The sequence below is a fragment of the Patiria miniata genome, unplaced genomic scaffold, assembly GCF_015706575.1.
Source record: "Patiria miniata isolate m_02_andy unplaced genomic scaffold, ASM1570657v1 HiC_scaffold_7, whole genome shotgun sequence".
NCBI lineage: Eukaryota > Metazoa > Echinodermata > Asteroidea > Valvatida > Asterinidae > Patiria > Patiria miniata.
The window spans coordinates 23,453,983-23,468,897 of NW_024037074.1; the positions used below are offsets into that span (position 1 = coordinate 23,453,983).

Genomic DNA, 14,915 nt, shown 5'->3' on the forward strand with positions numbered 1-14,915 from the left:
GAAGGGGGGAAAATGTTATTTTTGTTTGTAAAGAAACTGCGGTCCAGTATACACTTCTCATTTGTGTGCCCATGATAAGTCCGATGACAAGAAACGGGGTGGCTGGTGCGATAAAGGTTTACTACTGAACGGTAAATAAAATAAGGCTAGACAAATTTAAATCCAGCCAATGTAAAAAAAAAAACACCGTCCTTGTAACATCTGTATTTGATTTTAAGTGTTTATACAAATGTAGTGTATAGTAATTCTGGGGAATTTGGCAGATTTTTTATCAATCTGACAGATTGTGAAGTCTGTAATGTGAAGCCAAAAGTTGGACTTTTTCTTGTCAGTTTGACATAAACTTCTGTTCAAGACTGAGAGGACGACGCCACATCCACAGATGGCAAGTTTGACTTTTCACTCGTACCCCCGTACCCCCCGCCCTGCAAACAGGGGTACGAGCGAAGTTTGACCATGACTTGAACACTTTGTAGTTCAGAAGAGCGCCCTCTACCATCTGTTGATACGAGTCGAGTTTACGTACGATCACGTACCGGTACGAGTGGGAACTGAGAAATATTTCCACCAGTTCGACGAATATTTGAGCGTTTTCCACCGACCAAGTCATAATGGCAACCAGAAAAGTGGAGATTGAATACTGGTAAGTAGAATGTCAAAGTGTGGCTTCCTGGCAGTTTGATTGGAGGGAAAGGCCATTAAGTTTAGCCCCACTTAACAGCTGCTTAAGCATGTTATTGCTAGGGCACTAGTGTCAAGTGTGGCCGCGGTCTTGCTGCGCGCCGGACGCCGGGTGCGGTCCTAGTCTAGTAATCCAATTGGGCTACAAAACGCGATTTGAACGAGATGGCGTTTATATTCGGAAAAGAACATTTAAAACTAGGATATAAACATCCACACAACTATCCTTTAAAAACTGGGCGGGGTTTTTTTTGTTATTCGTGTAGGCTATTATGCGTGTGAGAACAAATTTCGGGGTCCACTTTTGCGACCCCATATTAAAATCCGAGCTGTTTGGATGCTAGTAGTTGTGATTTCATTGGTGATGTGTTCACCTTTTGAAGAAACCACATTTTTTTGCATTGGTGATTGGTCACCGCTGTTCCTGAGACACACAACATGTATATCGTACACTAAGAACGACACGAAAACCGTATTCATACTCCGTCGTGTCCGATGTAAACAACCGGGGATTTTTCCTCTTTTCTTGGGAACGGTAAGATAGGTTGGTTTCCTTTCAACCAGCAGATGTTTGAAATAGGCTAAGCTTAGCTAAGTAAACAATCCAAAACGTGAAATTTTTCGGGGATTTCAGGACCTAGTGCCCGTTTAGTTATGATAATATAGGAAAATGTTGGTGTTACATGAATGAATGTAAGGAAAAAATGTTGCAACCTGACGCCACTGTTTTCTTCATACATGTATATCATCTCAGTGAAGGTCAGCCATTGTAAAATTATCTGGGACTGAGAAACATTTCCAATTTTGTTAGGAAATACTTAGAAAATTTTCCTGACTCTCCATAGACTTTGTACACAACCGCTGAAGTGGCGTCAGGTTGCAACATTTTTTCCTTTACTTTTTTTATTCACACAAATATAATTACAGTTTGCACACACTACATCGTAACACGCTATAACGCATTGAAATTACAGGGTTTTTCAAAGTAAAATTACAATGTGAGTTGTGTGTTTCGTTACTCCATGCTTCCGTTTGTCCTTGTCAGATCATAATAGTTCATTGTCATTGACATTTGATTTGAAGGAGTGGAATGGCTGAGACATGCATGCCAGTGTTGTGTTATTCACACCAACCAATCCCTTTAGCTTGGTGGTCGAGTGGTAAGACGTCTGTACTAGAAAGTAGGCGGTCGTGGGTTCAAGTCCCACCCGAGTGATTTTTTCCAACTCTCACTCGGGAGATAACACACTGAGTATACAGTGTTTATACGTCGGTGAAGGCAAAACCTAATTTGACTTTGTGTGACTAGAAAAATTCCATCAACAGACAAAAGAGGTAGCTGGTAGGTATTGTTGATGTACCCTAACGTGGCGCGGCCCCTAACGTGGCGCACTTTGTTTTTTCGCCTGTAGCGCCTAGCTAGAGCAAAACTTTTAACTGAAATTTCACAGAAAGTGAAATTTCATCAAGTTCTAAACACTCCCGTTCATAAATCGCGAGTTTATTTACCCGCTACAAAGTTAAAAGAAAAATTTATTTTGGCGTGATTTTCTGATTTTATTTTCAAGTGCAAAGTGAACCCTTTGAAAATGCCCCGAAAAATAAGAAAATAATTTTCTGACAAACATCTGGCTGGGTATGTAAGTAGAGATAATAATGATTTATCAGAATTTATCAAGTTTACAGAAATTCTTAAATGTTAATTTGGAATTTTCCGAGATTTATTTGTGTGCGCCACATTAGGGAACACTCCGCCAATTTGTGCCCAATTTCCGGACGCCACCGTTTTTTAATTTCGGCTTAAATTTTATGAAACCGAAATTGTTCACAGAGGTTAAATAGCAAGCATTAATAAGGTAAAAGTACCATTATTTCTCTGCATGAATTTGAGGTTTGTCAACAAAGAGGTTTGGCAACAGTACACGAGGAAAGTTGGGTAAGCTTCGAAGTGCGCCACGTTAGGGAACACGACTATATACAGCTGGCATATCAATCACCACCAGTCAAAGCATGGCTACATAGACCCAGTAATAACTGGGGCGCTAGATGTTGTCCAATTTGGTCGTGCCCCGGTTACTTGGTCTAGTATATATATACATGTGCCAAGGGAATTCTGAACAATCGAAAACAGTCTCTTGCCTGATTTTGACCACTGTGATGACGAAGCTGAATTAATCAACTCCTGTGTGATCAGCAAACTCATGAAATTGGACCATGTATAATTTTTGATTGAATTTTATCTTTCTTTCTTTTTTGTCTACAGCGGTGGATGAGGTTACTATCCCCGCTTCATGGATCTCCATAATGACATAAAGTCTGGAGTTCCTGGAGTGGCAGTGGATGGCAGGGTCGGCAGGAGTAGTAAGTGGACCAAGGGGGCGCTTTAATATTGCTGCAATAATTTATTGTGGCACACAATATTTGTGATACGAGAATACCACGTCATAATACAAGCATTCTGTATCACGATTCATGGCAAGGAATAAACTTTTGCAAAGGACTTATTAATTAGTGCGCTGACCAGTGGACAACACATTTTGTGATTGTGCATAAAAAAAAATGTACATAAGTTGAGAACAACTAAAAAGTTGTAGCAGTTTCACAGAGTTGGAACTTCATCAAAATATTAAACCCGACAAACATGCACAGCCAGCATCTTGGTTATAACACCCGCCCAAACACCTACATGTATGTTACCCCAGTTTGTAAAGTAAACTTCAAACCTTTTAAGATATAGTCCATCGTTTGTGATTTGTGCATTTTGTTGTTTGAAGCAACAAAAGTGCTCAAAATCTAAAGAAGGGTGCTGAACAACTAACCTCATGAAGTTTCAGCTCAGCTTCAGCTGTATATTCCGAGAAAAACAGCATTCTAGGATCTCAATTTCAAATCAAAATTTGCTGAATCATGTTTTGAATTGGGCCTGAATTCAGCGTGTGAGACACGTTCTCACTGAGCCGATTGCAGCTACGCGATGTCGCGCATTGATCCAACGAATTATAGCAACCAACCGCGTGCGTGTATGTTGTGCTAATGCTTGCGTGCGTTTCGCCGAATAACAAAATGATGTACTAATTTGAAATTCCTACGGTGCTTCTTAAGATGCACCGTTTGAAAGGCCTTCTTTCATTGATTACTTCAAAATGACAGCTTGCTAGAAAGAATAATTTCACAGGGAGTTTAGTTCCCTTACTATCTTTCAACCAAGAATGTTTTACAACAATAATTACGCCAGTTACTTTCGGATAACTGCAAATGGTGGACTATAGCTTTAACATGTTAGTCCCTGTACCACTAGCTGTGTACGACTAGTGTGACTAGTCAACTAGATACCAATACTAAAAAGCATTGGTAGTCACAACTATCAATTTCTAAATAGTTGACTAGTCATTCTGCCATGACTAGTCACGACTATTGAAATGGGAACGCATCATGGGAAAGTTTGCACCGTCCCTATCTTGTGAGCCCGAACCATCCCATAGTGCAACTGTACCATTACTGCACATTTCTGATACCATGAAAATGTCTATTGTAGTTCTGTTTTACAATATTGGTTATGCACAATACTTTGATGTTTGTCCTGCACCCTTTACACATTTTGACAGCTTCGTTTGAAGTGACCCTGAACGGCAAACTGCTGTTCTCCAAACTGAAGACTGGAGGATTTCCCATCAACACGGAGGTACGAAAAGAAGTTGCTCTGCTTCAATTGAACTAGATTAAATTTGATGAAAGAGAAAAATTCAGTCAAGTTGATCCATTGTCCCAGAATTAGTAAACAAAAATTAAAAATTACCCAAATTTCACTAAGTTTCATTAATTTTTTGCAAATTTGCCCAGCCAAAATTTCTTCTCAATAGTTGTGGTCTAAAAGTTGTAAAAAAAAAAATAACCTCAAATTTCATTGAAAAAAGAGAAGTTAAAAAGTCGTTACAAGTTTGTTTTCACTAGACTTGTAGCAAGTTATTGCTACGTCAGTATTTTTTGTTGCCAGTGAGAATCGTTGTCATTTTCTTTCAGAAGGTCTTTTTGGTTTTGTCATGCTGACAGAACATTAATTTCAAAACAAAAAGCAATGTCATAATTTTCCATGTGAGAAAACTTGTAGAATGTCAGCAATCAGCAAAGGCGAAGCTTTTTTTGTTGTTGCCTTTTTCCACCCCTTCATCACAACTTTAATCATTTGAGCCAACATGTTTTGACTCAGTATGGAAAACACAGTACAAAACTACAGAAATGTCACTAAAAATTGTACCAATCAGGGTTCCCACTTCCCACAATCAAGGAAAAAACCTGGAAATTCCTGGAATTTAAAACTATCGTCATACACATGTAAGTCATGGCTAGTCATGGAATTTTGTTATTTTACAGGGAGAAATAGAAAATTGAATTTTCAAGGAAAAAGTCATGGAATCTGGCACAACTCATACGTGTTGATGAATAATATTTGGCGATGGCAGTCTTCCAGTTTGCAATACAGTTTACTATACGGTACTTCCTCTTTATGCTCTATACTTGTTTGTGCAATGCGCCATTCTGATGCTTTTGTATTGCTCAGTGATCTTGTGTTAAACTGGCAGACTGAAAGGTAGAGGTAAACGTCCCTTGCCTCATCAGTGTGATGACTGGCCAATGTATTGTAAAATTGCCAAAACAGCATAGGAATTGGTCATGGAAAGCCCTAAGCTTGTCCTGGAAAAGTCATGGAATTTCAATTTCAGATTTCTGTGGGGAACCCCAATAGGGACATCAAACTAAGGAAATTATATTATCATCATTCATCAAACTTATATTTTCCCATTGTCAATTGCAGATCGTCACGGCTATTAAGGAGTACAAAGGCGAGGGGGACGTGACCCCTGTCACTAATACAGCCAGCAATTGCGTCTTGCTGTAAAGACACAGCCGCTGGCAAAGCACCCGACACCTTGTCTGCCTCTGGAATGCATTTGCCCATCCTGGATTTTGTCACAGTCTGTTCCAATCTTGGGACAGATCCCTTCACAGGAAATTCACAATTTTTTTCAAAGGTCACGATACACTATTTCAGAATTGGTGTCCTTTACAATTCAAATCGAATTGCACAGAATCACTGTAGCTCATGATCAATGAAAATTAAGAAAGAAAATACAATTTTTTTTTTACATTGTACAGAGTTGTAGTCAAGTCCGTCACAGGTCGATCACCAGTCTTAGTCTAAGACTTGATTTGAATTTTTATTCCCCTATTTGCAGCCAGCCCAATGACAAATGCGGATAAGTTGCCGCAGTGGTGGTCTCTAGCAACTAGATGAATCAAATTCAGTCTTGGCGATATTGGCGGCGCTACCCGGGAAATTCCGAGCATACCTCACGCGCATGCATTAGCTTCAATACAGCGGGCATGAGTTTCCCGGGTAGCGCTGCCAATATTGCCAAGACTCGATTTGATTCATCTTGTTGATATTGACCTTGCTTTGTCAGCGACCGGCTGTATAATGGGAATAGAATCCAGTCTAATCCAAGACTTATAAATGCAAGTCATTTAGTCTTAAGTTCAGTGACAAATTGAGCCATAAGAAAGGCATTCTTTGTCATATTGTTCATCGTCCCCCTCTTATTTTTGAGATCTATGATTTCACTTGCGATTTGATGTGTGACGAACTTGTGATGGACTGCACTACAACTTTACTCTGATAGAGTAATCCATGTTTTCCCTACAATTGTAGTTGTGTAAGTACTGATCCCCCCCCCCCCCCCTTGGCAAAATTGTCTTCAGTTTATGAACAACTCATTTATAAAAGAACTCTATGCATAGTTTCTGTATCTCTTTTTTAATTAAAAGTCAAGCGGTGTTTTCTGTCTCAGGTGTATTAATATTTAATGATAAAGCATGAATGCATATTTATGGTAGTTGAGGCAGATGCAATATAGGCCTACATGTATATGTATGGTCAAAATAATATTTGGATAGAGACTTGAGGTTTTGAGACTGGTCTTGTTTTTGTTAAAGTCAATCAGTGAAATAAGTGTTTTGATTTACTGTGCCACCATTTTGTTCTTTGTACCAACACCTTAAGTATTCAACACACCCTGATTAGGTGTGCAATAAGGTTTGGTGCGTCAAATAATCATGACCAATATATTTTCTGCCTTTTTTTATGCTTTAACCAATTGTAGCTCGTACTCAACACAGCTTTGGGACACACTAGAGTATAACTTGGAGAAGTTGCAGTCCATTTCACAAATTTTATTGGGCTTAAAGACACCTAAACTTCAGTCCAGTGGAAATTTATGGAAGAGATCTGTTGTAACCACATGAAAATAGGTTGGCAATTCGGGCATTAAGTGATGTCCACGACACAGCTCAGTGAACACACCAGAAAATGTATTTTTAAATCTTATACATCAATTATCTGGTAATGGTCACAGAGATTACAGACTAGGAGTTTGGGATCATTTTTCCAAATCATTAATTTGATATCATGGTTAATTGTTTCTGTCATAGCATTACACTTCCTTTCTTAACACTGGAATTGCCCAGGTCTTAACATAGATAAATATATTTTTAAGAAATGATATCCCGCTGAAGATTTATCTCTGCTCTTTATAAGAATCTGGAAAGTAACCATTTGTTTTTCTCGGTATCAGTACTGCTCAGGACTATAAGACCTTCATGTACATGTGTATATTAATTTTACAATTTCTTTTAAAAACATACCTTAAAAACCCTCAGAAAAAAAAATCATATGCGTTCCAGTGCAAGCCAGCTGTGTCTGACACTCTCTCTTGTTTACCACCGCCTGTCACATGACATGAAAGAACCAGCAAATGACGGGCTAGATTCAAACGGGGATAATCCCCGCGATCTTGCCCTGATGAACAGTCTGATGTTTCATGTATGCGAGGGGTGACAAGAACGGGGGAGAGATTCGATTCTAAGAATATATTGAATTTTTGTTAAGTGTACTTGATTTTGGTATCCGAATAAAAGTTTTAGAATGAAAATGAACTCGAAATTTCCTCAATGTGTCCGTTTTTTTTAAATTCCATATTTTTGTTGGGGGGGGGGGGAATTGGCCACGTTTCAAGTGTTTTCCTGCATACGTGTAAACACAAACCTAGTGACTTCTTTTGTCCATTTTAGAGCAATTCTGTATAGTTCCCAAATGAGAGAATTATATCAAGTCTTCAATTTATTTTTAGTTTTCTTTTTATTTATTTATTTATATCTGTTAAAGTGGTCAGAAATTGCCTCAGATCTCACCACCGAGCATCTAGACTCACCCCCCAAAAATTGTGTTCTGGATCTGCCCTCGGGGTAGACTTGATGGCAAGTCGTTAGACTATAGTGGTTTATGTCCGTCATCAGCGCCAGAATCCGCATACCGGCCATGCCACCGCCGTTCACGCAAAGTGAGCGCTACAACCAGTCATGCAAAAGTCATGTACAGTACATGTACGATGTACATACACGTACAGCGCGGCATATGGTCAGTCCGTGTCTACGCATGGGATCGCACACGCATGGGGTCGAAAATGTACGTAGCGTCCCCGCTACTAGGACAGCATATGCGGTATGTCGTACCCCCGGCACAGAGCTTGGCAGTCGCGCGCGGCGGACGCGATTAAAACCACTCATTACAGACTTGATTTCAAGTCTACTCTCGGGGGAACAGAAGCATTTGAGAATGACCTTGGATATTATTTGAAGACTTAATTCAGAATTGTATATTGTAAAGGGGCAGCAAAAGGGTGTCATTTGTTCTCCATACAGTCACACATGGTGTATACAAACCATTTTTCTGACTTTAATTCAACAATTTTACTTGGACACCAGTATAGGAAACCATACAAACTTTGATAGCACTGTAAAAATGTAAACCTGATTTTTTTGGTAACACTTTGGCTAGCTAAGGAAGGGGTAGAATGCTCCACCCACCAATGGAAAATTGTGTGAAACACGCACTTCTCTGATTAATTCACGCGGAAACTGAAGGCCCCTCCCCTCCCTTAGCTCCGCCCCTTTATACACGATTGCGAAAAAAAGAGAAAACGACAGACTTTTGCTAGTCTATCGCGCCCTTTTGTTTATTTCCGCATTCACATCGAAACCGCGGTTGCAGAGAAAGACAATATTTGGGGAAAAAGACGTAATTCCGTTTGAAACTTTCACAATGGCACCGAAAAAGGTGGAGATCGAGTTCTGGTAAGTATTGTGATTTAGCGAGAGTCAATCTTGGTGATCAAGAATAGGCCTATGAATATAGCCACATTTTCGTTATATTTTTCGAAGTGGCTATCGTTACGGCACTCGTTGTTTAGCGCCCTCTACGATATTTTTTTGATACGCACGCAGGTATATAATTATTTGTTTCCCCACGTTTTATCGAGCAGTGCGCCAGCTCAGCCGATAAAGGGTAGGATTTTGCACCGCGAGGTTGCGGGTTCGAAATTCGGTTTTGCACTCGAATTTTTTTCCTTTTCTAACCTGAGGCTTTGGAGGATTTTTTTTAAAAGGGAAATAAAGTCCAAATTTCATAAAGTTCAAATTCACTTTTTTCCTTCTAATTTTATATTTTCTTGTCATGTTTTTTTTATAAAAGTTGCCAGGTTGCAGTCTACCGTAACGATAGAAAATGGGAAATGCGTTACGGCTGCCGTAACAATAGCCACTGCCTATATTTTTAGTGGCATATGTGATATGATTTCCAGGGCGGCGGCGTTGCGTTGAAGCGTTCGCAGTCTCATTTAGATCGATAAATTCACCGCCATGCCCAGGTTACCATGGCAACGGAATCATGCCAATTACCAATCGGAGTTAATGATACAAGGAAGGGAAAAAATAATGCAACCTGACGACACTTTTTTCTTCATATATCATCTCAATGCAATGAAGGTCATTCATTGCAAAAATGGCTTAACCTAAAAAATGATAATACATGAATCTGGGACTAACATTTCCAATTTTGTTATAGGAAATACTTTCTTGACTCTCCATAGACTTTGTACACACTCGCGGAAGTGGCGTCAGGTTGCAACATTTTTTCCCTAGGAAGATGTTCTGATGAGGTGCTATTTGTTATTGCAACATTGCAACACTGTCATGACTGTTGGTCTAGTATACACCCGCAAAAAGGACGTTGTGTCAATAAGTGGCTATTTTAACGGAAGCCTCTAGGCCTAACCTACCCGTCATGCCCGTACTTCTAGAATTAGAAGGCACCCCGGGGTGCCTTCTAATTTTAGAAGTAATCAACCCGCAGCTTAATGATAACAAACCATTGAGAATCTATATGATTATGAGATTTCAACAGCAGTTGAACCGAATTTCCGTTGAACCGCCTCAGTAGCTAAAAAATATGATAAATTAAATTGAGAATCTGGGTGTGAATTTGTTTTAGTTGTCAAGCTAAATTTGTCTTTCCCCCCCCCCCAGACACCATATCACAATCGGTCAAGATAAAACTCAACAAAACCATACGGCAGCCTACTTCTAGAATTACAAGGCACAAGGCTTCTCTCTGTCAGACGGAGAGAAGCCTTCTAATTCTAGAAGTAACACTCGGCCGGCAGCCGTTCATGAAAAACAGGGAAGACTTCAAACAAAACACAAATTAATAAACACAAACAAATGAGACGTTTTTTGTGTTCATTAGTGCCGGATGAGGGTACGATTCCCGCTTCATGGATCTGAAAACAGACATCCAAGCTGCAGATCCTGAAGTGGCTGTTGACGGCAGAGTCGGCAGGAGTAGTAAGTGGATTTTTTTTAATAAAAAATGGGTAATCCTTACTTTTAGGACACCTCTATTTTTTACGAGTTCTGTTCAAAACTGACTTTTTCAGATGACTGTCCAGTATCAATGTGACTTTTGCAGGCTAAAGCAGTCTTTTTTCTTCATATAAATTCATGTTAGTTGTAATTTTGAAAGCACTTTCAAAGAAAATGTGACTTTCCTACCTTTTTTCGCAGTCAGACGTGCATGTTGTAATTCTCACACGCGTGAAAGCCCTACATAATGAAAGCCCGATGCTGATTGGCTGCTAAAAAAATAAACAAGATATATGTTCATTTTTTTATTAGCCAATCAGCATTGAGCTTTCATCGCATTGAGCTTTCAGGTTTGCCATCCCTACATAATGAAAGCCCGATGCTGATTGGCTGCTAAAAAAAATAAATAAGATGTTTATTTTTTATCAGCCAATCAGCATCGAGCTGTCATCGCATTGAGCTTTCAGGTTTGCCATCTTGGTTTTTGAGTCTGTTTCTGGTTGTCATTGTCGTCTTTTACCCCTGAATTTCCCTCATAAATCAAAGCCCTGCCCTCTTTCCACAAAATTAATCCTGCTGATTTCAAGAAGGTGTCATTGCCAATTGTTCAGATGTGCCAAGAAATATCAGAATGTCCATTTTGAGTGTCATTTAGTCAACTGTTTTGGTGAGTCTTTCCCTTCCTATATAAGAACGGGGTCCTAAAAGTAAGGATTACCAAAAAATGTATACGTGTAGTCGTTTACAGTTTACTTTTTACCCAGCAGAGCAACATTTGATAATTATTTTAGACTTTCCCTCGTCCTGTGGTCGGTCTATACACAGATGTACATGTATGCAGCCAGAAAAGTCTTGCTTTAAGTGATATAACTTGATGAGTGATATTTTTTTCTAAAAACAAAAGATAGATGGTCACTTATAAGTTGACCTCTGTGAACATTTATGGAGGTCGAGGAAACTCAAATGGACTACACATTTGCAACACTGAATTACATTTGTTAAATGTGCATGTTTCCCAGTTATGACTTATTTGTATTGATTAAGAGTTTTTCTTTTAAATGGTGTAACTGCATGGTGTCCAGTTTGAAGGGGCACTAATTAGGGGGAAACGTTTTCTCATTGGGCACTCCATGGGACTTTAACTCTTAAAAGCTTGTTTTTGTCTTCTCCCAGACTCTGAGATGGAGCGGTTGGCAGGGGGTGACATAAGAAGGGGGATAGGTCTCAAGTGGGAGCCCTCATTCCCCCCCCCCCCCATTCCCCCATTACACCACTACTCACACCACAACGAATTACCCTACAAAAGTCTACGCAACACATATCAGGTCATAGTTTGATGTGTGTTAAAAAACAGTTGTCTCATCTTTTGCAGCTTCTTTTGAAGTCACTCTGAATGGCCAGCTGCTTTACTCAAAACTGGAAGTGGGGAGGTTTCCTGTGCACAAGGAGGTATGAAGTTGTCAGAAATTTTAAACGTAAATAAGTTTTGGTTTAGCCAAAAACAGAATACAGGTTTTTGTCGTATATCCTCCTATGCAAACATACATTCTGTGCAACGTTGTCCCTTCGGTCAAAATCAATCAAGTGACTGTTTTCATTTTTAACAGTTAAAGGGAATATACATCATTTGCTTTTGCTGTAATTTTCAGAAATGGATGGAATTGGGGGGTTGGAAATATATAGCAAATATAGTTACACTGACTTTTTTGAGGTTTTGGGTTCGAAAAAGCTATAAAAACCAAGAAAAACAATCATTTTCCTGTAGTCTGGCTCCCTGACTCCATTTAAGAAGAAACAGAGCAGTTTACATACATTGGGGAATTGTAAGGTCAGGGAACCAGTCTAGCTGGCTTGTACCCGTTCATAGGTGTGTAATCGATTGCAAACAAGTGCGATGGTCAACTGGGGCCAGTATTTGAAAAAAAGCCAGTTTTTTCCAACGCTGGTCGGCCGATCAGCGTTGGAAATTGATACAAAAATACCACTTTTCTTGAAAATGACAGTATACCAGGTGCCATGATTTTACAGGATGCTTTACACTGTCATTCACTAACAGTCCAGCAAGGTATTTCAAAATGATTTGGTAGTTTTATTTTTTGATGTTTGCAAATGTTGTATTTTCCCTTTAAGAGCTCCCACCTACACAAAGCAAGGTTGCGGGTCATTGACTGTTATGAAACTTGATACAGCTTTATAGCCCAGGTTGGACGATGTCTCATTAGTGCAGTAAGGGAGTCCACCTGGGCTAGATATAGCTATGCTTTGACTGTAGGTAATTGATAAGCCAGCTGTGCCTACCACTTGCCTGCGTTTTTGTTACAGTGCTTGTGTGAAATATGATCTGACTGTTGGTGACCAGCTCGTGTAAAAGGCATGGCAGGGGAAGAGGTTTGATTCTGTTTGACTGTCTTTTACTGTTCAGACAGCAGAACGGGAGTAAATAAAATATTGGCTCTAAGGCCAAAAAAAAAAAGTCTCCGGTTTCTGGTATGCGCGCGCGTCGCCGTAGCCATGCGCGTCGGCAAAATGAAAAAGGTTTTTTTTTTCAATAAAAGATGATGTCTCAAAACCGCCAAACTCACTGGTTTGACTGGAATCCTGCTGCTGCACAATTTTAACGTGTTTTTAGATTGGGTTATGGTCGAGAATAAGCTTTATGTGGCCTCTCTGGACTCCCATATATTTGCACTAAGTTTAGTCGGGCACCATTTACAGTCATCAGCACGCATTTGAAGCAAAAAAATCAGGTAAAAAAAAAAAAAAAGCCGCGTCGCCGCACCACTTTTTGGGCAAGCTCCATACCAGAAACCGGAGACTTTTTTTTTTGGCCTAATGTATGTTTACCTCATAAAAATCACTTTTTCCTTAAATTGTCTACAACTTTCATCCACAGATAGTGGATGCCATCATGAAGTATAATGGAGAGGATGAAGTGAAACCCGTAGATGGCACACAGAAGAAAACATCAAAGTCCTGTGTTGTATTGTAAGATCATGAGCATTGCATGGTTGCAATATGGATAGAACCACTGGCTACTGGAATACCTAGAAATGTGGAAACGATAAAACCCCAATTATAGCATCTATATCCCAACTGTAGATGGCATGGTCTGACCTATTAATAATAATAATAATAATTGTGCTTAAATAGCGCTTTCCATCAAATCAACGATCTCAAAGCGCTTTACAATTATTACCCCATTCATCAGGCCATGGGACCACGCGGCAGCCGATATCAGCACTCAATCGGTCCTCGACCCTCACAGGTACCCATTTATACTCCTGGGTGGAGAGAGGCAATTGTAGTTAAGTGTCTTGCCCAAGGGCACAAACACCACGTTCCTGGCCGGGTTCGAACCCACGCACCTTCGTACATAAGTCAAACACCGTCACCACTGGACCATGGCGTTCTACTATTCGACTCTGCATGTGCACAATTAGTACCCCCTCAACTTTTTATTCAGAACACACTCGCAAGTGCTTTACATTTCATTCCAGTAGCCATTGGTTGTGTCAAACACTCTCTTTTGTCTACCACCGCCTGTCACATGACATGAAAGCACCAGCGAATGACGGGCTAGATTCAAACAAGCTTAATGCTCGCGATCTGGCCCTGATGAACAGTCTGATGTTTCATTTATGCGAGGGGTGAAAAGAACATCTAAGAGTGTGTGTACATGATATAGCATGTTTTTGTGTGTGTGGTGTGGGGTTTTTTTGGGGGGGGGGGGGGGGCAAGGGGCACCCAGTGGGGCACGGACACCTGCTGGGGGGGGGGGGGGTACCAAAATAAAAGTGCAGTGCACAAACATTAATACTGCTTGAACCAAATATACCTGGCCATTCAAAAAAAATTTGAGGGTGTAATAGGTTTTCATTGTACTACTTGTATGCATTCCAGTATTTATAAATTTAACGACACTGATGTTTTTCTTTACTTTGTGTTCTTGGTTAAGGGATCACTCTAACAGCTTGTTGGATGCGAAATTTAAGATGCATCATGATTCTATGTTTTCTTACATGTCTGGCTTTGTATTGGGAAACGAAGCTCGGAGCAAAAGAAACCATTTTATCTTAAAAAATTATGTTGGCTGTTTTCATGACATAATGGTTGAAATCATCAAAAAAAATTCACAGGCGTCTTCTAATTTGAAGAGAACCTCATAAAATACGTGGATAATTTGCTCATAAAACTTGCCTTTAAAATTCCCTGCTTTGGAAAATGATTGCTAAATGGTGGCTACAAAGCAGCCGACTGACATTTGCCCAGGTCATTATGATTCTGATATATTTTGCTGGTAGTTTACCATACAACACATTGGTCGAGGCAAATTTATTTTGTGATTAGCTGTCATTTGGTGCTAAATTTTGGCTACAAAGCAGCTGACTGACATTTGCCCAAGTTATTATGATTATGATATATTTTGCTGGTAGTTTACCATACAACACATTGGTCGAGGCAAATATATTTTGTGATTAGCT

General features: G+C 39.8%; 2 protein-coding genes across 2 annotated transcripts; both read left to right on the forward strand.

Annotated features, from left to right (window-relative positions):
• The first annotated feature begins 496 nt into the window (after positions 1-496).
• On the forward strand, positions 497-7,678 carry LOC119745870 (migration and invasion enhancer 1-like). The gene is made up of 4 exons (XM_038222520.1): positions 497-643; positions 2,945-3,042; positions 4,287-4,363; positions 5,495-7,678. Exons 2-4 carry the CDS (start codon positions 2,973-2,975, stop codon positions 5,576-5,578), a joined length of 231 nt encoding a protein of 76 aa, XP_038078448.1. The 5' UTR covers positions 497-643; positions 2,945-2,972; the 3' UTR covers positions 5,579-7,678.
• A 1,042-nt stretch (positions 7,679-8,720) lies between these two features.
• LOC119744333 (migration and invasion enhancer 1-like) lies at positions 8,721-13,628 on the forward strand. The gene is made up of 4 exons (XM_038220205.1): positions 8,721-8,868; positions 10,319-10,416; positions 11,807-11,883; positions 13,328-13,628. The coding sequence occupies exons 2-4, from the start codon at positions 10,347-10,349 to the stop codon at positions 13,421-13,423; spliced, it is 243 nt and encodes an 80-aa protein (XP_038076133.1). The 5' UTR covers positions 8,721-8,868; positions 10,319-10,346; the 3' UTR covers positions 13,424-13,628.
• Positions 13,629-14,915: the final 1,287 nt, after the last annotated feature.

Excerpts from the sequence above, each read along its gene's own strand:
- LOC119745870 (XM_038222520.1), top strand. The coding sequence starts at position 2,973 with ATGGATCTCCATAATGACATAAAGTCTGGAGTTCCTGGAGTGGCAGTG. Across the intron at positions 3,043-4,286 it reads TGGCAGGGTCGGCAGGAGTA|CTTCGTTTGAAGTGACCCTG; the intron begins GTAAGTGGACCA and ends ACATTTTGACAG. Across the intron at positions 4,364-5,494 it reads GATTTCCCATCAACACGGAG|ATCGTCACGGCTATTAAGGA; the intron begins GTACGAAAAGAA and ends TGTCAATTGCAG.
- LOC119744333 (XM_038220205.1), top strand. The coding sequence starts at position 10,347 with ATGGATCTGAAAACAGACATCCAAGCTGCAGATCCTGAAGTGGCTGTT. Across the intron at positions 10,417-11,806 it reads CGGCAGAGTCGGCAGGAGTA|CTTCTTTTGAAGTCACTCTG; the intron begins GTAAGTGGATTT and ends CATCTTTTGCAG. Across the intron at positions 11,884-13,327 it reads GGTTTCCTGTGCACAAGGAG|ATAGTGGATGCCATCATGAA; the intron begins GTATGAAGTTGT and ends TTTCATCCACAG.